Source organism: Ooceraea biroi, chromosome 5 (genome assembly GCF_003672135.1).
Source record: "Ooceraea biroi isolate clonal line C1 chromosome 5, Obir_v5.4, whole genome shotgun sequence".
NCBI classification, from domain to species: domain Eukaryota; kingdom Metazoa; phylum Arthropoda; class Insecta; order Hymenoptera; family Formicidae; genus Ooceraea; species Ooceraea biroi.
The window spans coordinates 15,599,447-15,625,063 of record NC_039510.1 but is presented as its reverse complement, the minus strand read 5'-3'; the positions used below and the strand labels follow the sequence as shown (position 1 = coordinate 15,625,063).

Sequence of the window (25,617 nt, the reverse complement as noted above, 5' to 3'; positions counted from 1 at the left end):
GCGTGGGTGGAGTCGACCAATGACACAGTGGTAACGGCCGTCTGACAACGTGGCCTCCGGGAGCCGCCCCCGTAGTTGCCGATGGCTAACTAGCGCTACCCCGCTATAGCCGAGTCAGCCACTCGGCCAGCAAGTCCCCGGGCCGAGTCTAGTCGCTAGCTCGCTGGAATTCCCCACTCTATCCACCCGCCACCCCGTCCACCACCGCCCCTTTCCGACGTGTAGGCCAACGTGCCAACGGCGGCGGCAACGGCGGCGGCGGCGGAGGTGAAGGAGAGGTGTTACACTGTGGATTCGCGTGACGTAACTCCGGTATACGCCATCGCCGTGGCCTCCTCGCCGCGACTCGCGGTCGTTTAGGGATTGGCGTCGGTGTGTTGGTCCGCGCTCCAACCACCCACCCACCTACCTACCTACTCTTTCTCATCCCCTTGCTACCCCACTCTACCACCCACTCATCCCTCCATGGACCCACCACCGGAACATGTCGACCGTATCGGGGAACGACCCATGATTCTCCGTGATGTGGCTGCGGACAGGAGAGATAGCTGCTCCGGCAGCCAGTCGGGCAACAACCCCTATATGCGCATACACGGACGAATGGCCGCACGTATACGTACACACGAATACACACATATAGATACACATAGACGTAGACACGGACACGAGTACGCGAGTACGCCCTTCCCGACAAGAGGGAGAGAGAAAGAGAGATGAGTAGGTACGTCGAGGCTCGAAGCCACCCCGTCACGGAGAATGCTTCGGGACTTCGCGCGACCTCCTCGGCACCGCGTCGGGACCACGAGCTCGGCTGTACGTCGTTCTCTGGCGATGCTCGACTTTTGAGCAGCTGCGGAGGAGATGGGCACAGGTCAGTCTCCTAAGACTCTTGCCGCTTCTCTCGCTTTCATTGATCTTACACGCGATAAAAGGTTTAGCTCTGGTGGTATGATCGCACGATCCAAAAGGTACGCAGAATTGTGCGACGTGAGAGTGATTTTGGCGCGATAGTTTTTCGACATTGAGTGTTAAATTGCAGTTGTCTGCGTCTGGAAAAGTTGTGTATTAGGATTCAGAGCCGATTAATAGTGTTTAAATGTTTCGAATGTTTGTCTGCTACCAACTAAATCGCGCGACTTTTGGAATCTGCGAAACTGTGTAATTGCGAGAGGCGATTTAATGGTGCTTGAACGTTTCGCGCGTTTATCTCTCTATTCATAAGTAACTGAAAGAAGTTCTCGAGGTGAGATATTTTCTGCACAGAAATCGCTAGATAGAGTTAATAAAAACAACAAATTTGTAATGGATTTAATCAGTTATAATTTTTAGGATTGGTTAACGCGAATGAGAGCCAATTAGCGCAGCGCTTGATTCTTTTGCATGTCTACTTGCTGACTTGTGTATCTAGTATCTACCGCTTTTAAAAGAATTTAACATACTTATTTGACCACTAAAGAAAAAGAAAAATTAAATGCTTGATCTAACATAGTTAAATGTTTGTTTATATATCTACTAATTGGTATAGTGATACATAAAGTTACATAGAATGTGCATTGTAGTCAATGAAGATATCTTGAGCGAGAGTTCATAAATATTACCGAAGTAATACAGATTTTTAAATGACCGTTATCATCTTATTTGTGTGCTTACGTTTGTATTATATTTTTCATACTTCTATGGATGTTATATCCAATGTCTGTTGGAATATCTTTCAGTATTGCATATTATCTCAAGCATTCCCCGTTAAAAAATATTTAGCTTTAATATTTAAAGATAAAATATAAATTTAAAACTCTTTTATAATGTTAGCTAGACTCGAATATTTTGTTAAATATCTCAGAAAAATAGTAAGTGTAAGTAATCTCTAAAATTAATTCTGGAATATATAAATAACAATATAGAAACGATTCAACACACATTGATGAAAAAGAAGAGATGTTTATATCAGAAGCAGTTAAAGATTCAATTAAAGTCAATTGAATTCGAGTTTTTCTCTTGAAGCTTTTCTCTTGTGCTTCGAACTTAATCTACATGTCTTAAATGACGTAGGTGTTATGGAAAAAGAAGAAGAAAAGAAGAAGAAGAAGAAGAAGGCGGGAGTACACGACGGAGGTGGTAATCCGTTGGGGTTGAAATAACCTAGGTTGATCGGGTTAGGTTGGTTGGGTTTGAGACGCAAAGGCGGTTGATTCCCCAGATCGGGGAAGGAAGGCTTTGGTTGGCTTAGGCATGGCCGTGTTTTTCTTGCCGCGGATCATTAGGACGATTAGGGTTCCTACGAAAAGGGGGAAACAGATTAGCACCGGTGATCTTCTTGTGGCCCGTCCGCTTTTCTTAAACGGGATTTCGCGAGACTCCTTTAACGTCAGTCTCTTTTTATCTCATAATTATTTGACCGCAATGAATACTGTAACGCATATCTGACAATTCGTTCTTTTAATGTGATTATTATTTTGTTATAGCACAATTGCTAAGAGTTGAGATTGATACATAATACATATTTACATAAAAGATTTTCTGAAAACGTTACTGTTAAATAAAATTAAATCATATAGTAGAAAAATAACATGTTATATTAATTTTACCAGTTTTCATTAAATTTAACAATTTTTCCTTGATGTAGAATTATTTATTAGTTCGAAAATTTGAAAAATGTGCAATTGTCACAAAATTTTCGGCATACACTTAAAAGAGAAAAGCATGAGACAGATTTATTATCATCTCGGATTTTAATGACGCACTGTTTACTTTTATTTCAGGAGACAGATTACTTGATATACTGTGTGATGTATGCGGTGACCGTAGTTCCGGAAAACACTACGGCATCTACAGTTGCGACGGTAATTAATTAATAATATAAAGACTCGTAAAATGTAAAGATACATTTTCACAGAATCTATTTTAGTAAAATTAATTACTATATCTGATTAATTAAAAAGATGGAAAAGTGCATAAACTACAAAGAAAAATAAGATTTTATCAATTTTCTAAAACAAAAGTTTCTAAAATTTTAACGAAAGATTATTTTAAAGAAAAATATAGATTAATTTTTTTGATATCTGAAACGTGTTTCTTATTATAGATATCAATGATCTAATTTTTCTTAATGTCAAATTATTATTGGAATTTTTTAATTATTAAGTAATACTGAATTTTATTTAACTATTGTACTGTATAATCATGTATGAATTTTTTTATGTGTCAGGTTGTTCGGGATTTTTCAAGCGTAGCATACACAGCAATCGAGAATACATCTGCAAAGCCCAGGGTGCCAAAAAAGGACGTTGCCCGATCGACAAGACCCACAGGAATCAATGCCGTGCTTGTCGTCTCGCTAAGTGTTTTGAAGCTAATATGAACAAGGACGGTAAGTATTCGTGAATAATTTTAACATTTCTCATGCATTAAAGACTTGTTTAAACGATTTAAAGTAAGATAATTATAATACTTATTGTCACTTAATCTCGATTACAATTTTAATCCATAATTAGAGTTTCTAATTTTTTACGTGTAATATTTGTAATTTTTAATATGTTATATAATATAATTCATACTATTTTTGTCAAATTTGTGTATTTAGAGATTTGTCTAAAAGCATATATAATTCTATTTTCAAATTTACGTTTTATTATATTTAAAAAATAATTCTATTTTTGTGTGTGTGCTGCTTTCTTTTTCGCATACATCTATTAATAAAACATTATTTAAATATCATATTTTCTATAAATATATGTATAATTTTTTAAGAAAGCTGATTAATTTAGTTTTGGAAAGTCATATCTTGACATGACACGCGTATGGTACAAAATAATTACTGCATCTCAATGTATGTGTGTATGCATGTATGTATTTGTTAATTACGAATTACTATGAAAATTGGCTCATCGATTGTCACGTGTTTTCGTGAAAGACCACAGATAAACCACAAAGAAATTGACTGTAACTGTCGGTCAACCAGACTCTCCTAAATAAACCTCCACGCGAGACCACCAAAGCATTGACCACGACCGGAACAGTTCATGCGTTATCAATGTAAAAGCTGACGCGACAAGATCAATTCTGAAAGAAATGTCGTTTTATAAAGATTTTCGGTGTTAGTGCGTCATTTCGAGATGAATATTATTTCATCTCTATTACGGTATTATGGGAAACTCGAATGTGGGCTTGCTAACCATCGAGGCGGTATAATGGTCGCGCATCGTCATGCGACGTTTCAGTTTTCCATGACGTGTTACTTGATCAACATCACACTTCTTAATACATTTGACCAAGCACTTTTGACATTTATATCATTTGATATTTAACTAGTAATTTATGAGTACTAGTTCGCGTATAAAAAACAAACATTTTATTTTAAAATTACAAAATCCCGAGTTATGCTAGACTTTAGTCTTTTTTCAGCAAAGTTGTCTATCTGCCAATGACTTCATCTATGCGTTCTAGATAAACTCGCTTGAAACGAGCCTTGTTTTTTTTGTACAACAGTTTTGGATCTACATTCTCTCACACATGCCTATACTATCGCATTCTATTAGACATTCATCTTCATTGTTCTTCGGTTTAACAGCGATATTTAGAAATAAGCGGGTTTGATCTTCCGTACGAGAGTTACACGGGATGGGCTAGGTGTACACGGGTCGATGTTCCTCGCCATCGACGGCGATATAACAGCGGCGGAGGCTCGTTTTCTGGGACGCTTAGCGGGGGTTGGATTCTGTGCGCGGAGGTGGAGAGAGGTAGCGGCGAGGTGGAAAGAGAAAAGGTGGATGGGATGGGACTCATGACAGCAAGGGAGGAGGGAGGGAAAAAGGGAGGGAGGAAGGAGAGAGGGAGCGATACGAGACCGCTTGGCAGGGATGAGGGTGCTCAGGGTGTCGGGGGTGTTTAATGCAGGACGGGTGCTCCGGTTCCCAGCGGTTGTCGAGGCTCCAGACGCGAGTAAGAGAGGAGATTCAATTAGTGGCAGAGCTTCCTAACGTTAAGGAGACTCCACACGGGGGTTGAACCGGGGGCCACCTCGCCCCGCTTCGTTTTGCCTTCGCCACCTTTGCGAACACACTTGTACACGTTAACGCTCTCCCACGTCGCGTTCTCTGCCTCTGTCTCGAAATTACTCGTACTTTGTTGTTGGAGTTAATTAGACGCCCTGATTAATTGCCGACGTATAGTCGACGTCAGAATGGCGCAGGACCACTCTTTGTTTCGTTAGGCAAGATCTATCCACGAGTCTTCCTTTTCTTGTAGCTAATAATAATAATAATACTACCAGGATTTGATGTATTAAATGTATATCAATATTTACGCTAAAACGGAAAAGTATCAAAGTTTCGATAATTATAATCATCGCGTCTTTATTAGTAAATACATAGAGTTTGCTAAACGAAAAGACATCATTATAATGAAGAAGATTATAATAAAGAGAAGATTATGATTTTTGATACTTATTACTATTTCTTTTTTTTATAGTTCTTTTAAATAACTTTTTTTAAATGCTATTACAAACTTTATTATTATTATATTTGACAAGTTAAAATTGTTATTACTAATAATACGAATAATATACATACAACAAATTTAACCGCCTTTTTACGCAATGTAAAGAGGTATGGTAAAAATTAATATCTAAGAAAAATTATACAAATTGGAATTCTTGTTTATTACGACCAAGCTTTCACTATTTCAAACATATTTCATGAACATGTTTGTTAAGTGATAAAACCTAACTAAAGAACTTCTACCTTGGTTTCCATTAATGTCAGAATCATGCGTTATCCTTCGCGCATAACGTTGTGAAGAACCCATAAGATGTAGGTGACCACTCGGGGTACGCGCCCATACATTATGTACGTGGTATTCGACGCATCGCGAAGCGTCGCGACGCCGCAGGCGCGCAATCATCCGCTCGCTGACAACCCCGAAACCTCTAACGCACTCACACCTCCGACGTAATCGACGTGTTTTCCTCTTTCCGCGAAAATTCGTTCCCGCCTGTGATATTATCCGCCTGTGCCGGCAAAATGCCGCCCTCTTGTCTGATTCCGTGTATACATGCGGACGTATACGTATATGTGTGGTGCGAAATATGGCGTAAAACGACGTTGGAAGATTACTGAGCAGCTTACCGTGACGGATTTGTGATTCTTAGTTGCCTCTTTATTCACTTCCGCGTTTTCAATTTGCAGATAATTTTTCAATAATCTCTTGTGTTTCGTAAGGTTTTATTTAAATATTATAAAATCGTTCGTCTCTCTCTCTCTCTCTCGTGTTGGATTATTTGGCGAAGACACAAGATGGCGATTTTTCTATACGGTTGAATATCTTGTTAAAAAGTTAAACGAAGAGCGAAACCAATAGGTGATGACCAATGAAATTCTACCCTCAACGACTTTTCCCGGAACCGTACGGTCAACATCATTTCTAGTGTACACACATTCAGATCCACCAACACTCTTGGATCCGCAAACTTTGTCTCGTTTTATGCCCAATCGATCGCGGCCCGCCATTTCAAACTTTAAATCTCTTTGTTTCCGTTCATAATTCGGAAGCACCCTTTCTGAAAGTATCAAGTACTTTGAACCGGAATTAAATCGAGGCCCTTATCACCCGAAGTATTTACCCCTTTCGGTAGTTATAGATTGGAATCGTTCGAGCATTTTCCGTTCTCAGGAAATTGGGAATAAATTTCGTTATATCATATAATTGCAAAAATTTTATTAGAAGTGAGGTCACTTCTAAAAACAAGTAGACGCTTAGTTCATTTTTGAGACCACATATTTTATTTATTATGGACTACGTAGATTTAAATTATGCAAAAAAACAAAGAAAGAGAGAGAGAAAGAGAGGTCTAGTTATGATCTTTAATTAATAAAATAAATAATTTTCAAGGAAGAGATATTTCGGCATAATAAAAGGAAAATATGTTTACAATATTATAGTATTAATGGTTATAAAAAATATTATATCGTTTTCTACTAAAATCAACAAGTTTGAGCATCATTTTACGAAAAAGCTCTTTTTGAGATTTTTGCATTTTAATATCGAATCGTACAAAATATAATATCATAATATGTGCTACGAAAATCTGAACATCTCGCGAGTCATACACGAAAGGATTTTACGCTGGTGAATGGCACTCGAGCACAAGAAAAATAGAAAAAGAAATACGAAAAGCGAAATACGTCAAACAGAAAGAGAGAAAAACGCCTGTCGACAGGATCAGTGAAAGAAAAAATGCAACGAATTATGTGAAGCATTCTGATTTTCAAAAATTCTGCAACTATTTGTACAGATCAGTTTCATAAACTCAACGAAATTTTAATCAACTTTGAAGAAAGTATTTATTACCCGGAATATTTCTGCAACTTTTACATAGCCGATGAAGAACTTGCACGAAATCAATAACATAATAGCAATGGAAAAAAATAAGACCCGATGCTTCTATCCCACTAAACAAAAATGAATATAATCAAATTTCTATGTACTATGTAAAAATATTTGTATAACACAGAAAGACGACGATAAAATGCGAAAAACACGTAATTTATATAAATCTATTATGTCAATCTTGTTCACGAGTTCACGCAAAATTGCTCGTCACATCTCCATACCCAAATTACGTTGTTCCAAGTCATGTAGCAGACTCTCAAGAAGCTATTCTCAAAAACTTGTTTCGCGTCTCGGTAATGTTTTTGGCTGGCTCTGGACCGAGAGGGTAGTGACAGCACACAAGGGGAGTCGCGTGGGAGTGGACGGCTGGTAACGCAACGAAGCGAGGCGTGCCGTACACGCGACGGGCAGCATCAATCCATCCACATAAACGGTAAACGCTAAAGCGGCCCTGGAACAGAGAGAGGGATACAATAGGCGTCATAAATGCCTTCTCGTCACTAGACGAGTACATCTGGAAAGAATGCCTCTAGGTGCTTGTAAATCAAGATTGTTTCTCAACAAGAAGACAAAGTAATAAATGCAAATGTTTTCAACACTGCCCGTGACGTACCTGAGAAAGCAAGATGTTTCAGATTTAATAAATAAATAAATAACAGTAATATGAAGATGATGGCATAATCGAGCAACAAAGATCTTTAACCGCTTATCCCAAAAGTAAGTTTGTAAATTTTGAACATGCTTTTGGTTGGATTAACAACAATAATAATGTAACATTAAATTTGTTCATTTCTTTATTTTATGAATCAAATTACGAATCGTTTAAGTTTACGAGGGTCTGTACACGTTGTTTCATCAGACTTCGTGTCTAATGACGGGTGTGCATCTATGACCACCAATGTACGTAGCAAGAGAGGCAGGGAGAAAAATAGAAGCAGGAATAGGGAGTGACGGAGGTAGAAATGGAGAAGGAAGGATGCGAGCGCGTTCCCCTCGTGATACGAGCGCGATGTGTGCGGACGAAACGGGTCGTTGCGCTAAGCCGGGCTTTGATCGTCACCTGTCATCATACCAACACGCCCGGAGGAAGTGCAGCGATCCGGCCTCGGTGTCCCGGCCACCTCCGTCTCGCATAAATGCGAGAATTACATCCGCGGGTTATCACGGGCTATGGTTCTCCATCACCCCCCCCCCCCCCCCCCCGTGTCGTGAATTGTGGACAGCTCTCGATGAAAATACAGATGGAAATACGCCCAACCACTTCCCCGTTGGACATTTTCACGAACAAGCGACCATGAGATATTAAGTTTCAGCAAGTTTTAAACTTTCTTTGTGCCTTAAGGAACGTAATGACGTCATCTACATTTGGCTGTTAGTAGTAGAAAATTATTGAGACTGTCTTCTTAGTCAATTTGCTCGAAATTTAATAAAATTTCCATGACAGTTTTAGAGCGATCATTTTTAATCGTCTTTTGTAAATTGGAAAATCGCCCTCTTTTTGTAATATTGATATTCCCATCACACACAAAATACGCTAAAAAATCGTTATATACTTTATATATCTACGTATGTTTTTTATTTCTCTATTTTTTATTACGTTTCTATGTGTTTTGGGTGGCACGCGGGCAAATTATAAATATTCGGACGAACCGAGGAAATGGTCAATTAAACACTGTTTAACAAACCTAAATAGGAGCACGAGCTGTGCCTTATGCATATGTATTTTATATTCGACTGATCTCATTTCACGGAATTTTGATTTACGAGATTGGTCGGGGAGAGCGTTAACTGCACAGTGAGAGATGTTACATACAGATCGCATACGGTTCGTAACGTATGCAGGTACACGTGTGATGGCATGCATACGATTTTCCAAACGATAGAAGCGATGCAAGTGGAAACTGATCCGATTCGCATGGCCGACAGCTTGTGTAGGCGAAACGTTTTCTTCAGCAAATCTTCTGACAAATTTACGGTTTATTTTTTCTTTAACAAAATAATTGCTATTATGTAGCAGCTTTAGTACTAATAATACTTTGATATTAAATATATACATGTCCAAGCTGTTTACTATCAATTTTATGTAAGTCTATTTTATTAGCGTCTTATAAAAATGAATATACGTGTTTAAGGGCAAAATGGAGCGAAACCGTTCTCTGATACAACGCTCCAACAAAATTTCACTGATATCGATAAATTTCAACGATATTCGATTCTGATTCAACCGATATTGCACCATCGACATCTAAATGAAAAAAGCTATCAATACGTATATATGTACATACAATATATTTTTATTCTTTACAATTTTTTATTGAATTAAAATAACATCGTTCGTGTCCGGTTTAGCCCAGCACCCTCGCCGGCGCGTGTCTCCCGAATCAACATGGAAATCTCCCTGAAGTGTTAACACGTGTGTCATACGCATTCGACACGCGATTCGCGAATCTTGTGCGACGGCGATGACGCCGACGGTGACGGTGGTAGTGTGTCGTCCATGTGTATCAACCCCATTCACCCGGGGATTAGCCTTCGAGATCGCTGACTGCTGAAATGTTCACAGATCGGTTTACCGTTTAGCAGGATAGAGAGTGTGAGCCCACCCCCGTGATCCGTGGCCCGTGTGAGCACCGTGTGTGCCTCGACACATCGCATCCCCCCACACGTACACGCGCGTACACGCATCCCCGTGGTATAATGTTAAAACGGAAGGCTTTCCCGTACGTTGTATCGCGTCTATACCTTGCGTTCGTACATCCTACACGCGTGCAGAGAAGGTGCCTACGCCTACGCTGTGGGAACTCGCATTGTGGACCACACGTGCCAGCCAGAGTATTACGGTGGTGTTCATAGGTGCACGATAATGTACGTGTGTGCCTATGTGTGCGCGTGAACGAAAAGAGACGGGTGAAACAAAAAGAGGGAGAGTGAGAGGGAGAGAAAAAGAAAGAACGGAATCGCGAGATGAAAAGGGAACAGGGCGCGGTCCATTCCAGCGCATGCGATTCTAATCCCCGGCGCCGTGTCCATTCGCTGTCCGGATACGCACGTTCCCTCGAAAATCGCTCGTCTAAGCCACTGACGCGCGAGAAATTCGAGGATCAACGCAACAGCGATCTAAGCCACTTTTTTAAGAAGCTGGGAGAGGGTTGACCTGGATTTGACTTCAATAAACATAATTTCCACGTTTCTTTTATGTCGGTTAGATCATAAAATATATGTAGTAACATTATGTATCATGAAATTAAAAAATTCTGTTTCCCTATTTATTTATGGCATAAATTTTATGCAAAAGAAACGAACGGGAACTCGATAGATTCAAATAACGACTGATAAACTAAAGATACAGTATGCGTGTAATTTTATGTCGATTTTTGCGAGAACTATAAGATTAATTTGTCCGATTCGATGCCTTGAGAGCTTTCCCTTGACGTATATTCGTTTTCGCTTCGTCGAACTGTAAGCCGCTCAGCTATAAAGCTCTATATTTGAGCAACGATGCGTACGGCTCGACAGTGTTCCTCCTCAATCGCGAGATGCTGCGCAAAGCGAGGCACTTTTGTGCGAAAAAGGCGAGCTTAATGGCCACGGCTGCGAAAAACAGATCGTTTGTCGTCTTTGATTCGCGAGGGATTTTCGATGAAAGCCGATAAAATTAACATCTGTATTGCTTGAGTTCATTTCTCTCACTATATAATATTTTATAAAAAAATATATATTATAAATATAAATGTTATGTCTAACTAATATTATTTTTTTAATCAAAATTTATATAAAGATCATTATCTTTCTTATTTTTAAAATTCTGGTCTTAAAAATCCTGATGCGTTAATCGCAAATTAAATATTTATTAAAAAAGAAATTATTCAGTAACTGTATAGGGGAAATATATAAATTCAAAAGTTTTGTCTTTATTCTCTTGAATATTCTACTAAAGTTTAATATTTTTCATTTATATATTATATAGATTTTTAATTAAATCGCAATTTAAACTTTCTGAAAAGAGAGATGTTTCTTTATCATGAGTTCATCACAAATCATGTGTTCAATCAATAACAATAAAATATTATTGTGAAGATATATCACTTTTGAATCAAATTTGAAGTATTATCTCCATTATGGGTAGAATATAAAGATCATTGTTTATAAAACAAACAAATCTTTATCAGACGCGTTTTTCCGACAAGGGAGCTCATCGTTGAGAGAACAATTACTCCTGGAAAATAATAATATTTGTACCTGTTACGATGTGCCCGACCAATTTGGTCGATAGAACAAACAACCCCGAAGCGGATTTCACATCGCTTCTTTTTACTAGGTACACGCGCGTTGATGCATATGAAATCGTTCGATTTGAAAAATGATTTTTTGTATCAATTTCAACTTTTCAATTAATAATAATAGTGAAATATAAATAAAAAAAGTATAGATATTGCTAATAAGAATAAGTATAGAAGATATCTTGAACTGTTAATGAACAGAATCAAACTTTAGTGTCACTGTAATAGTTATTATTTTATAAAATAACTCTCTCTTATAGTGACAGAGAGAGAAGATAAATTTAACACATACATTAAGATATACAAAAATCTCAATAAATAAATTAGATTGAATATAATGTGGAGCGATGAGTCATGCAACATTCAGCACACGTTCAGATATATGCTAAAAAACAATAAAATTTACTTTAATACATCAATTTTTTCTAAAAAACTTGAATTCTGGTACTGAAACGAGAAGAAATTCTCATTGCGCCAGTGGCAAAGTGCTTCTCTTCCTCTCCCTTTCTCTCTTTCTCTGTCTCTCTTTCTCTCTGGACGGGACGATGCGTGATAAAGGGGAGATATTGCGACGCCAGTGCGAACGTGGGAATTCGCGGCTGCTATCCGCTCAGCTCATTAATGATGATGTGCTTGCCACCCAGTTGCAGCTCCCGCTCCGCCATCTAGTTCTATCTGTCTTCCACCCCTTGGGCGTCCTCCGCCCTCTTGCTCGCCGCTACTCTCTCTTTCTCTTTCTTTCTCTCTCTCTCTCTCTTTCTCTGGGTTTGCAGCCACGCTCGAAAGATCGAGCTCTGTGGAAGCTGACGCCCGGCCAGCCACCACATCCGATCTACACCACCCTCTTTCATCCGCGATTTTCCCCTACCCTCTCGACCTCTTGTTCGCGCTCACCCCTCCTCCTCCCCCGCCCATCGGGTCACAGGATATACAGCTCTCGTACATCTCGAACGACCTACAACGCGCGTTATACCCCGAATTCAATTCCGCGCAACCTGCGCCCACTTTTTCGCTCCCACCGTTAAGTCCATCGCCGATATTATTGATAGGCGGTCCTAGATACGGGCTTTCGATCACGGAGGCCCGGAGGGCGAGGGTACGTCATCCGTCTGCATAAGGATATTTTTCGTTGAGCTTCGGAACGTGTCGAGGGTGCTTACGATATATGATAGACGCATTTTATCAGTTTTAAAAACCGGTAACTATGTAGTCTTGCCGCTATCGGGTAAAAAGACTGAAAAGCTGAAATCTTTATTATAGGAGAAACAATTTACATCAGAGACATCAGATACCTTTTTATCCAAGTATCGGACGTGTCAAATATTTCTTTGGTATACAAATTGAGTAATAATGTTATTAATTAAGAGATTATTAAATCTTTTTATCTCTCTTTATTTCTTCTTTTTGCGTAATTGCTTGCGAATTAATAATCAGTATTGTATAAGCTTTGATTCGACTGGAGAATTTGATGATGCAACCGCGGAGTAAGATGTCAGACGTCAAAAGTAATAAAACTTCGTCGTAACTGATGTTTAGCAGTACAACATGAACGTGGACCGAGAAAACCGAAACCCCATGCGATTATCTCGGAGAAACAACATCAGCAACAGTCACCGATTCAGTTATCCCCTCATTCTGCAGCTCCGGTGCACAATGATCGGTTAAGACCAGCACTCGCTCCCCCGTATGTTCTATCGCCACACAGGTGTGTAACGTTTACTTAATTGTCTTATTAAAATGAAAGGCTTATTAAATATGTATCATGATGTCACGGCGTTCACGAGATTATAAATCAGATAACAGAGACATGACGAAAAAATGCATCAAAAGTATGGAGCATAGCGAGAATAATTGTCTTAAATTATTAAGTTTATAGTTGATATTTAATGTTAGAAAAATTAATTATTCCTGTGTTTAAATTCTGTGAAATTTATTTTCATCACTGTCTGAAACATGTTAAGATGTGCTTATGTAAGGTGTGCCTGTCTATTACCACATTAATGACAGATTTTATAAATCATTTTGCTATTGATCTTTTCTCAATAAAGCTATTAAAACATTAATAGCTTCTGAGAAATTACATCATGAATAGACAGACTGTATTCTTCATTTTGCGCATACTTTAACAGAATCTTGATTATAAAAGATTGTAATTAGAAAGATATATTAAAAATTGAAAAATCATCCCTTTTTTGTTAAGATTTTATATTCTCAAATTAGCCGATTTAGCAATTTAATCATTAATGCGGTAGCGACGACTCTGTGTACGTACCCGTACGAACGAGACGATAAAATTATGCAAAACAGATTCTTCGTGAAGTAGTTAAGGGTTGTTACTGTAGAAGGTTAAGGTGCGACCAAAGATTCACGCCTTATCCACGACCGATGGCGCTGGTACAGAAACCACCCGAGGAATCACCATCCCCCGTGCCGTTGGTTCTACCGCACCCTCGCACGACTACGACCCTCTATCAGGCGGCCACGACCGTCTCCCTAGCACCGCAGCCTCCCCTTCTGCAGATACTGATGTCCGCCGAGGAATGTCAGGTAAGTAATTTAGCTTAATCTGTGCGACTCCCTTCCGTGTCCCATTTCTGCAAACTTAATAAGGGTGGGTGGATCGTTGAGTTCTTATCGCGGTCTAAGTGGCAGACAAATTATACGCAGAGATATCATTAATTTGCTTGTCAAATAAAAATAATATCTCTACGTGTACCTATTTTTTATTTTTTAGATTTGTTAGTTGAGATTGAAATGTTGGATCGTTAACTTTACGAAACGTGTATCCTACTATGTGTCTTTAAAGATGAAAAGATTAAATATCAAATTTCAGCAGACAATAAAACAAGCAAGTAATTGATATAATCTATTAAATTATTGCAATCCCATAAAATACTGCATTTTCTTATTTTACCTACGTGGTCATAAAAGTTAGGTTTTTATTCATTTGTCATTGGTTTACATACTTGTCTTAGATTCTTCGCTATTTATTCTCGCTACATAAGTTATCTTGCATCTAAACGAGAATCGTGCGTATGCAAATCACCATCTTCTTCTCACAAGGAATTAGTTTGGAACGCGCGATTGCAACCCACAGCGGAATACCCGATGGAGCAAGTGGAGGCAGAAACAAGTCAGAGTCCGACGGGCACCATACAGAGCTTCAGTCCGACCTTGGAGATACTGCAGGTATCTTCCAACGTTCTCTTGAAGATAGCAGCCTTCGTCCTCTTGACTAACAGCATTCATCATACACGTATGTTGATAACCAGGAAACAACTGCTCGACTGTTATTCATGGCTGTCAGATGGGTGCGATGTCTGCCACCTTTCCAAACGATATCGAAAGACGACCAATTACTATTACTGGAACGATCCTGGACGCAGCTATTTCTCCTACACTTGGCACAGTGGTCCGTTTCCTGGGACATTACCGCGCTCCTCGAGGACGAACAAGTGCGCGGCAGGCTTCCCACGGATGACAATCCGACAAATCAGGAACTCGTCCTCATTCAGGTCAATCGATTTCATCTTCTGCCCGTAGGAAATCGTTACGATGATGATACTCTTTCGTGAAGTCGTCTGCATCGAAAAACACGCATTATTTAATATCTTAATCGAGAGCTTTTAAGAATTGATATATTTATTTATATTTCAATCTATTTTTATTGATTTTCAGAGAAGCTTGTTTGATAGACAAAAAATATTACTCCAACGTAATATTCTCTTGCGTTTCAGGCTATAATATGCCGATTTAGGCAACTATCTCCCGATTTCGGCGAGTGCGGTTGCATGAAAGCAGTGGCTTTGTTCACACCAGGTGAAAAGATTGTTAAGCACGGATTACTTATCATATTACTGTAAATGTGATATACATTTTATTTTTATAAATTTAGTGTTTATTACAAGATTATTCATACTACCTATTTTTGTTCATCATCATTACAATATGCTATAGCAACATTAAATCATAAAATTATTGTTGCAACATTTGTTTGAAATAATTCGCCACATTGTGTCATAATTGCGTTAATCACTTTTGTCGCATTAATATCACAATGTGAAGCACTTCTTCTTTTTGTAAACAGAGACAGTGGGCTTACACGCGGTTCAGTCTATTGAGATACTGCAGGATCAGGCACAACGCATCTTAGTCGACTACACGAGATCACGATATCCGCAACAACCGGGCAGAATTGGCAGGCTGATGATTCTAGTCGGATACCTGAGGTGCGTATCTTCGAAGACCGTCGAACGTTTGTTCTTTCACGAAACCATTGGGGAAATACCGATCTCGCGCTTGCTAGTCGATATGTATCAGATGGAAAGATACATCAACTGAAACGCACTTGCGCATAAATCTGTCAGGACCAGCGAGCTCGCAGCTTTCCAAAACTTTTCCGACTCTTTCACGTGTAGCCAACGGCAGGATAGAATAAGAAAAGTTTTCGAAATCTGTAGTGTCCCCGCAAGTTTTCTTTCTGTCGGTTCGCGCTCGCGATTATGTAGTATAGCGTTGATACCCAAAAAATGGAAAATAGTTATGTAATTGTTTTAACAAATCCATCATAAAATGAGATTTGTGTACATTACCGCTGTTAAAAAAATTATCCACTTCTCATGTCGGTTATTTTTCTAGAAAGTTAGCTATAAAATCAGATTTCTTCGTTCGTTGTTGTTTTTCCAAACATTTAATTACTTTCTAGTTTTAATGATAATTGAAATAAAGAATATATACGTGTATGCACTTGCTTCCTTGTGACATACTCTTATTTAATAAATATGCTTACGTTTATCTGTTTTTATTATGTATCATTTTATTATACGTTTAAAATATGATGCCCAAATATATTAAATCAGAGAAATGGTTAATATATGCATTTCTGACGATGCTGGGCACTCCGTTTTGCAAACGTTCACATATTACTATCTACTACTCATACTATTGCACTCTTAAATAAATCAAAAATTACTTGCTTGATGAATATATTAAACAATTGTGATAATTTTGACAATTTTATCCAATTTTCAAACAAGAAAAAGCGGCAAATTAAAGATTTTCGAGCATTAGACATGAATGTAAGTACTCGAATAATATATTGGTAATTGTAAACTGTAGAAAGAGGTAATAAAACTATGTGCAGTTTTTGTTGCATCCAAGTGCGTTACTTATCAGTGTAGATCACAAAAGTCTTGTCAGAAAGTTTATGTTAATGATCAAATAAAAAACATTTATTTACCATTAACAATGAAATTGTATTTCAAAATAATTGTTACGATCTATCTTTAAATCTTTTTGTTAATAAATTTAATTACTTTGTTATACATATACGTAATAGTCTACACAGGATGAGTTTTATTCTGCAGTAATAAATGTCTTGAACAAACATGTATTTATATCTGTTTTTTTTTATATTTTAAGCTATTTTATCGATATCAAACAAAGTCTGTTTTAATACACACTCTTAATATAAAATAAGTGGCATGTTGTTATTAACAATAAAATGACTTCCATTAATAATGAATTAATTTATTCAAAGTAACGTTTATAATCTTTATCACGCTTGAAAACTAAATAATTTAAATAATAATTGTTACATTTTACATTCATAAAAAATATTTTATTTTTTACATTATATTTGTATTATACTTTATTTTAGTTTTATTTTTTAGTGTATTTATTCTATATATTTACATATATGTATATATTATATCTATATTTGTATTTATTCTATAAAAATAATCCGTTTTAAGACTTTTTTATGTACACGTGTTCATTTTTAACAGGTAGTTTCTAAATTTGAGTTTTGTTACTAGAGGGCTATGTCGACTACGATTACTCGCTTTAAAACTCCGTAAACTAAGGTATATATAGGACTCGCTAGGCAGGAAATTTCAAGATCATGCTTCACAGGATCAGTTCTGTAGGCGTTGATCTCGCTCCCCATATCCCTAACGGGAATTGTTGTAACCACCATGATGAGAAATGGCTCTTTTCCCTGAGCGTGAGAACGACACGAGATCTCGACTCTGTTCAAGATCTCTGTCATCGACGATCGTTCACTCTTTGTACTCAGTACAGAAAGGATGGGAGGTAGGGCTTTCTGAGTGGTCACAATTTATCTAATAATTACAAAAATAATATTTTAGCAAATACAGTATTAATTGTCATACAATTTAATGCTAAAGAATCTATCAGGAAGTTACAAGGAGTTTACTGTACTGTAAAACATATATTTTCTTCTTCTTTAAAGAACTAAAATTTTGGAGAACTAAAACAGTTTTTATCACACACATAAAGTTTAGAATATGTACTAAAAGATGTTAAATGTTGTTCAAAATTATGCGATTTTGAGAAACAGTGTGAAGTTAGCACCCTGTTTTTCCAACGCAATTATATTATTCATCGCTTGAGTCTTATTGTTAAATAATATAGAAGTCTAAACTCTCCTAAGAAAAGCGGAAACTCGAATCAAAATTACGAAATTTTTTATGTCGGTGTGCTTTAATCTTCACACTCTCGTCGCGAGCTTTTCTGAGAGCTTTTTGAAGTTTAAAGGATTGCAAACTTTATGTTACATTGTTACATATGTACGTGATGGAAAAACAGATTTAAAGTCGATTCACGCTATACGACATGGAGACTCATTTCCCTGAAAGACTTGCAGTTTGTTTAAAGTATCTCGAATGGCTCATTACGTACAAAGCCTCACAGGACTTAACATTTTTAATTAATTTTTCTTGGTCCATCTTCTTCGCATCCGTTATCTATCATTTACTGATTCATTACTCGCAAACCAGCACTGACACATACCGTCAAAACTAAACATTCTTTGCGAGAATGCGGCTAGCGCCGGTACGTCTCGTTGACGCACGGTCGGTGTTCAACTGTAGAGAATAAACGTCGATTCAGTCATATACGTGACGTAATTTCAGTTACCAAACTGTTTGTGCAACATAATAGTCGCATTGTACAGAGATGTATCTCAATTGCTGAAAAATATTATTTTTTGTAATGTCTAAAGAACCACTCAGAAAGCCCTACCTCCCATCCCCTCTGTACTGGGTACAGAGGGTGAACGATCATCGATGACAGAGATCTTGAACAGAGTCGAGATCTCGTGTCGTTCTCACGCTCAGGGAAGAGAGCCATTTCTCTTCATGGTAGTTACAACAACTCCCGTGTTAGGGATAGAGAGTGAGATCAACGCCTACAGAACTGATCCTGTGAAGCATGATCTTAAAGTTTTCTTGCCTAGCGAGTCCTATATATACCTTAGTTTACGGATTTTTAAAGCGAGTAACATGTAGTCGACATAGCCCTCTTGTAGTAGCAATCGGAACTAATGCTTAAGTAACCTCTTTATATAACCTACTGAAAGACTTGATCATATATTTTTACAAGTCTAAAATGGAGCGAACACACTTTAATATAAGTATGCCTTATAAATTATTTCCAAAATAATGTAAACATTATTTAAACGTTTCGTAATATTATTTATTGCCTCAATTTTGGATTCATGTAGTAGTGAAGAGGATAGGTGTATGTTAAGTGCACATTTATTTTACCTACGTATGATACTATCGATTTACTGAAATCACATTCTACACTTTCCATAGAGGGCAACACTTACGTGGATTACATACAGAAGTACAAGTTTGCTGTAAGTGTTTTGTGTTTTTGTTTTAATAAATTATTTAATTTCGCTTAACCTCTTCAGGGATGATTTTTTTCAATTCAACACATAAGAAATATTATCACTCGAAACGATAACTGTATACATATTTTCTTACGTGTTTTACTTTCAAGAAAACTAAACGTACATGTGTCCCTGACGAGGTTAAGTATAACAGACAGAGACAGTCACACATATTTCGATCATAGAAAGCGTATAATTCGATTTTTCATGTAAGTGCAAAATTATTTATACTAATTGGCTCGTGATGAAATCAAGGAAGGCTGTAACTTTAGTATATACACCTGGAAAACCAGGTTCGGCACATTTAAAGCCAAATGATACTACTCCAACAACATAAAACTTTCTGGTTCGAGGATCCGGAGTCATCAGTGGTCCACCGCTATCACCCTGAAAATTATTTTGCATCATAAATAGAAAACAGATATGTAAAAATATTTATTTCAGATTAATAAAGAAAACATCTAGTTATGTATGAAAGATTAATAAAAATTATTCTTGTTTGTAAAATTTAGTTTTAAAAATCGCTCCTTTTTGTTTTTTACAATAAAACTTTATATTCTTATACACAAGTCAGAATTAATTTTTAAATTACATTATTTAACAGTGTACAATAAAAATGTTCATAAACTTTTTTTTATCAAATTTCATAATTCTCTAATTTATATATTATAGCGTTTCGCGATCATTTCTTACCTGGCACGAGTCTTTTCCACCTTGAGTGTAACCAGCGCATAAAACGCGATTGTCGATTATAGTTGATTTGAAGTTTCGGAAGGCCTGTTTGCAATCCTGCTCTGTACGTACAGGCATCTGAGTCTGCAACAACTGACTACTTGCGGGCCCACCTAAACATGAATTATTATAAATATATTATTAATTTATGAAAATGGAAGAAATAATTGAGGTTTTCATTTTATATATTGCTTACGGAAGTAAATAGATCCCCATCCAATAACGAAAGGAAACGAGTTGTCCAAATTCCTGTACCTGTTGTATTCATCTACCGGGAGGCAAACGGGATGAAGCGTAGCTGAAAATTTACGAGAACATAACAATTTGACGTGCAGATGATAAAATATAGCGATTAATAATACGCTAAATGATTTAAAACTCCGAAATAGAAAATAGAAAGGCTTACGTGAAAAAGGCACGTCCCTAGTCGTTTTCAGAATCGCGATGTCATTCGTAATAGTTTTGGGATCATATCTGGGATGTATCGTTTTCCTCTCGATGAAGTCCTCAAATGGAGTCGCTCCATCGTAATCATTCTTGAGATCCAAATCGCCAATACGCACTTTGTACAAATCGTTTTGTTGGTACACGCAATGCGCGGCAGTGAGCACGTGCCGCTTGGAAATCAGAACACCGCCGCAAAGCCATTTTGGAGAATTTCGATTCAATCTGTTCCTGTATCCCAGAACGGTAGCCCAGGGCCAAGCACCTGCGAAATTAATCAATTATATTACAAGCAATGATGTAAAGTTATACTGACAATTCTTCTGTTTTGAAATCAATGTTCAAATAGTATATTGCATATTTTTTTGATATTTTCAAAGCATTTCTCTTTTAATATTAAGATTGTTAAAATTGTGGAACTCAAGACTATTAAAACTGTAAAATTTACACATTCGGAATTAAAAAAAGAAAGAGTGGAGCTTGGTTACTTAATTTTACTTTACAATCTTAATTCGCGAGGAAAATCTTTATTCCTTTGCTTAAGAATAGTATAAGTATTCTTATAAAATTTGTTCAGGTGTAAAAGAGCAATGAGTCAGATTTGAATATTAATGGCAATAAATTAGTAAATTCTTCATAAAAGGATTTTAAAGCGAATTTTGAAGTGTTTAGGTTGACGACAATCAAGAAATCAGAGGTAATCAGGAGAACGAAATAATCAAAAGACGTCCCACAGAATTCGATCGAAATTTCTTAGCATAAAAATGATTTATTACAAATTATTAGTTACCTAACGTCGCTGGTTCGCCACCAACGATTCTGCGTAACGTCAAATTACTGGATCCGCATTCAGGCGGATACAGAGGACCGTACGCAGTTTTTGTGACTCCTTTGCTACCTCGATCGCCAGCCACTGTGTCCGTGTCATCTGCATTTCCGCCGCCCCTGTCGGATGGACAGCAAACTCGAGGATCTTTACCTTCGTAGCCACAAACGGAAGAACGAAGGAAATTGTTCACCGCTGGATTTTGAGAACCAGTTTGCAGTAGATTGAGTAAGGCTGAGCAACTTCTGATATTAATACATGTACCGGGTTGACCTTCTGGATTTGTGCAGAATTCTGTAATACCAAAAGTTAATTTTAACAAGTATTATATATAAACTTCAATGTCGCGCCTTGTACATTCCTTCGGAAGATGTTAATGCTTCTGTTTTTCTCTGTATTTTTAAGATACGCATCGCCATGTAAATTCAAGGATCTCTTTTAATTTATATTCGTGTGCTGCATAATACTTGCAAATATTGTCATCAGCTTCTCATATAACACTTAACAATAGTGTTAACAAATAGTGCCAGCTGTATTGTAGACAAGTGATGCAACCATCCGTTGATAATAATTCACCGTTTGCAAATATGTATTACTATTATACGAAAAAATATGGTCAATTCTTTGACATTGGCATTCCAGTTGATATAACAAATGTATCATGTACCAAAAGACGTTCTTTTCACCCAGTATTTTAGTTTTCTATATTAAGTATCGCTCGAATTAAAATTCCACTGTGATAAAGAATTAAAAACAAAACATGTTTTAATTGATAATAGTTTGCTCGTTTACGGTAGCGTATTGCGCAGTGGAGTTTACATACGCATTGAACGTGGCTAACAGTAGTTTAATCATTGAAAATCATACATATCCGAATGATTAATAAACTGGCAATATTTACTGCATAATTAACGAGTCTTCCTCAAAACCCGCTGAATATAAATGATTAGAAATTCAAATCAGCCTTGCACGCATCCTGCTTTATAAGTGTAAAATAAGATACGTTTATGAGATAAACGTGAAACATACACTGCGAATTTCGTATCAATGTTAATGTTAGATATTCCGTGGTTTTCGTATTTAATTCGATTTTCCTTTAAGAGCTAATCTACAAAACGATTTTTTCAAATTACGATCCTTCTCTATTTAATATGCATTCAAAATGATTTCCTGGAAATTTCTAGCGTTGACCCGAAAATGTACGTCAACGCGATCACGTCACTTATACAATCGTGGATTCTTCTCTCATAATTTGTGATGACACTGTTTTTTCTCAGAAGAATCAAACGGTTGAGAGAAAGATGCAAAATGTCGTAACAAGTCGGCCTTCAGCCGAACTTCACTGATGGTCATGCCACGTAAAACTCTCATTTCCTCGATCTGGCCTTGGCCGTGTTCAGACATCAGTTCTACATCAAGACCTGCTACGTCAACACTTAACACTAATAATTTGTCTTGATGTAGGATAATGTCTGTACAACACGAGTAATATAAAAAAGTCACTTTAATACAATGAAATTAAATTAATCTGTATGATTAAAACGCGTGCTCTGCCTCCCGTTAGCAGAATTTTTGACAAGCGTCGAAATATTAGTTTGCTAGTATAGTAAATATTCAGGACGGAAAAAGATTGTGACGAAATTATAATGGAATCCTTATATGGAATTTAGACACATATATCTTCAAAACGGTAATAAAAAGTGCATACCTTGAGAGTGCGTCGACGGCGTCAATATGCACAGCAAACTGACGAACACGGCAGCGAAAGGCCACATTTTTTAATCACGAGTTTATCCTATAAATTCAAATGCATCATCTCAGTCCTGCATGCATGTACAAAAGTAAGTCACAATAGGGAGAACTACTTATAAATAAATAATTTTAATGATTAAACCAATGATTAATAAATGTCATACGTTTTTGATACAAAAGTTCAAAATTCTTTTAGGTACTTATCTAATCAGATATCGAAGTTTAAAACCATATATACTGGTGCAAGAGTTAGTAAAAGGTTTATCAAACAATATATGTATAGTGTGTATACAATTTTCTAGTAATTCCTTGTATTCATATATTAAACATATGATAATTATTAAATCTAAAATTTCTTTGCTAAAAACCACGTGAAAATTTTATTAGAGAATAAGATTTTGCCGAATATATGCAGCCTCGAAACACAATTTATTGAAATTGTTTTTCTGTAATCTGCATGTGATTTCAAAACTCTGTTATAATTAACATTATGATATCTGTTGAATATGACTAATAGAATAGGATTTATCATCATTATCTCATTATCTCTCCTATTTCTTTTATTGGAATAATGACATAATAACTTCCGCCTGAAAATTTAACACATATGAATTGAAATATGGTATATACGTATAAAGATTGTAAAGAAAAAACCGCAAAAGAATTCGCACGTCACGGATAGTAACGTAACACGTGTGCGGAGATTTCAATGCTTCTGCCGCGTCAGACAGCGTGAAAATAAGTTCTGCTTGGGTACTCCGACATTGAATGAGTGCGAGATGTTATCCATAACGGATGATATAAATCATTTGTAACATGGAAATAATTTGTTAGTACAATTTAAGGTCAAAGTTAATTAACTCATATATAGCACTAGATAGAATTGCTCTGAATATTCAACTCTATACTCTGTGAGAATGTTATTGTTGAATGTCATTGCCAAGGTAAATATACAATATGTTGAAAACAAAATGGTCAGCACATTGTTTGAAACGTTCCGTAGAAAAGTAAATTAATAATTTTAATTTCAATTATATGATTATTTTAATGAAACACTTAAAATCTTGATGTTGATAATATCTTAACAGATTAACAAGACTGTCATCTCGTTAATTTTATTAAAAAATATAATTATTGTACTAATGCAGTAGTAATTTATAGATGCAATACAAACATAGTTATCACTGAGATCGGTTAAGACTTAGCAATGTTTTTATTCTCAGCAATACATTATTAACACTTCTGTTCCATGCATTATATATATTAAACAGACATTAATAATTTCACAGATACTGCAATTTTTATTCAAAGTCCAAACACACGCGTTATTTCGTAACAGTCCATAAGAGCATTGCTGTAACTGGAAAATTTGTGACTGGCATATCAATATCTTCGGATTTTCCTTAATACCGATACACAAAAATCATTTCAATTTTATACAAATTTATTTGTGAGTAGAAACAAAATTTTGAAATTATATTGATTTCAATTTTTACTCACAGACTGGAGACTTTAATCAATCTTGCTTAATCGTTTCTCACTAATTAACGTTGTTGTGCCACGTGTTCACACACGATTCAGATCTTTCCGCGCAAAGAGAAGTCTTAATGCGACGAATGCCGCACGAAGACTACTGCGTTACTTCCCTCTGATACATTCTCTTTATAACAGACGGGGAAGCGATCAGCCAACGGAATCATAGATCGTAATTCATTTGTGTGAGTGTAAAAACGACAGATCCTTCCGCATGTATGTTCACGCAAATATACGAGGTGTCTAAAAGTTGTTGGAATTTGTGAATGAATGTCGGTGACGGTAGACACCAAGAAAATATCGATTGTTCTGCAAAACAATTAAAATAATAAAACGATTTCTTTATTTTACTTTAACTTCTTTTATCTTTACTTTACACGCGTGGCTTACAAGTGTTCCTACATATACAATGACATAAAATGTACATGCATATTTTGTATTCTACGTTTCTATCTTAATTTAAAGCGCGAGATTCATATCCAAATTTCGAGAAGGATAATAAATAAATAAAAGCTAACATTTTAACATCAATTTAATTGTATTACAATTTTCATTAATTTTTAGAGCTTAGCGATAGAACATTTTTTTAAGTATTTTAAAGTATTAAAAAAAGTATTTTAAATTTATAGAGCTATCGATATTATTGACATTTAAATTATCACTATACATAGGTCAAGGACTCTCTACGAAAAAATCAGTATTCTCGAACGAGCGCAAAAAGTCCCGTGTCTCGGGATGTTCCCGATATGAGTCATCAGGAAAAGTCGTATACATAAGTATCATCAAAACCGCCAGACAGACTACTAGGAACGAAGCCCTTTTCATAGTTCATAATTCCTCATGACGATTATTTCCCCGATACTAGAGTTCGGCCAAGCAGATATGTTAAATTTCTGGACTATCATGCTTCAGTAGCAACCTTGAGCCGCCGTCCAACGTACGTATATTCATACATGACACATAAC

The 25,617-nt window shown here is 36.7% G+C and overlaps 2 protein-coding genes and 2 non-coding genes across 5 annotated transcripts; 2 read left to right on the top strand and 2 right to left on the bottom strand.

The window, feature by feature from the left end:
- The first annotated feature begins 236 nt into the window (after positions 1–236).
- LOC105286467 (nuclear receptor subfamily 2 group E member 1) lies at positions 237–17,179 on the top strand. Of its 2 annotated transcripts, none has more exons than XM_011351436.3 (9): positions 237–871; positions 2,760–2,840; positions 3,206–3,367; positions 13,206–13,371; positions 14,009–14,213; positions 14,730–14,855; positions 14,939–15,181; positions 15,404–15,485; positions 15,754–17,179. In XM_011351436.3, exons 1-9 carry the CDS (start codon positions 862–864, stop codon positions 16,005–16,007), a joined length of 1,329 nt encoding a protein of 442 aa, XP_011349738.1. In that variant the 5' UTR covers positions 237–861; the 3' UTR covers positions 16,008–17,179. The 2 variants fall into 2 exon arrangements, with proteins under 2 accessions (XP_011349738.1, XP_011349739.1); XM_011351437.3 differs by having other exon boundaries at positions 256–871; positions 13,203–13,371; positions 14,018–14,213.
- A 383-nt stretch (positions 17,180–17,562) lies between these two features.
- On the top strand, positions 17,563–17,778 carry LOC113562038. Its single transcript, XR_003406597.1, has one exon. It is a non-coding gene; the product is annotated as a small nucleolar RNA U3 (small nucleolar RNA).
- A 913-nt stretch (positions 17,779–18,691) lies between these two features.
- Positions 18,692–18,907, bottom strand: LOC113562035. The gene has a single exon (XR_003406594.1). It is a non-coding gene; the product is annotated as a small nucleolar RNA U3 (small nucleolar RNA).
- Positions 18,908–19,141: 234 nt separating this feature from the next.
- On the bottom strand, positions 19,142–24,765 carry LOC105286466 (venom protease). Its single transcript, XM_011351434.3, has 7 exons — positions 24,620–24,765; positions 23,076–23,162; positions 21,332–21,661; positions 20,504–20,806; positions 20,294–20,395; positions 20,059–20,210; positions 19,142–19,752 (listed from the first exon to the last, which is right to left on the bottom strand). Exons 2-7 carry the CDS (start codon positions 23,140–23,142, stop codon positions 19,591–19,593), a joined length of 1,116 nt encoding a protein of 371 aa, XP_011349736.1. The 5' UTR covers positions 23,143–23,162; positions 24,620–24,765; the 3' UTR covers positions 19,142–19,590.
- Positions 24,766–25,617: the final 852 nt, after the last annotated feature.

What these genes read in the sequence shown, in the direction of transcription:
- LOC105286467 (XM_011351436.3), top strand. An exon ending in AGCTAATATGAACAAGGACG is followed by an intron (nt 3,368 to 13,205) that starts GTAAGTATTCGT and finishes GATGTTTAGCAG; the next exon opens with TACAACATGAACGTGGACCG. An exon ending in CGACCTTGGAGATACTGCAG is followed by an intron (nt 14,856 to 14,938) that starts GTATCTTCCAAC and finishes GTTGATAACCAG; the next exon opens with GAAACAACTGCTCGACTGTT.
- LOC105286466 (XM_011351434.3), bottom strand. Translation starts at nt 23,142, where the DNA reads ATGTGGCCTTTCGCTGCCGTGTTCGTCAGTTTGCTGTGCATATTGACG. An exon ending in GCCGTCGACGCACTCTCAAG is followed by an intron (nt 21,662 to 23,075) that starts GTATGCACTTTT and finishes TTGGTATTACAG; the next exon opens with AATTCTGCACAAATCCAGAA. An exon ending in GTGGAAAAGACTCGTGCCAG is followed by an intron (nt 19,753 to 20,058) that starts GTAAGAAATGAT and finishes AATAATTTTCAG; the next exon opens with GGTGATAGCGGTGGACCACT.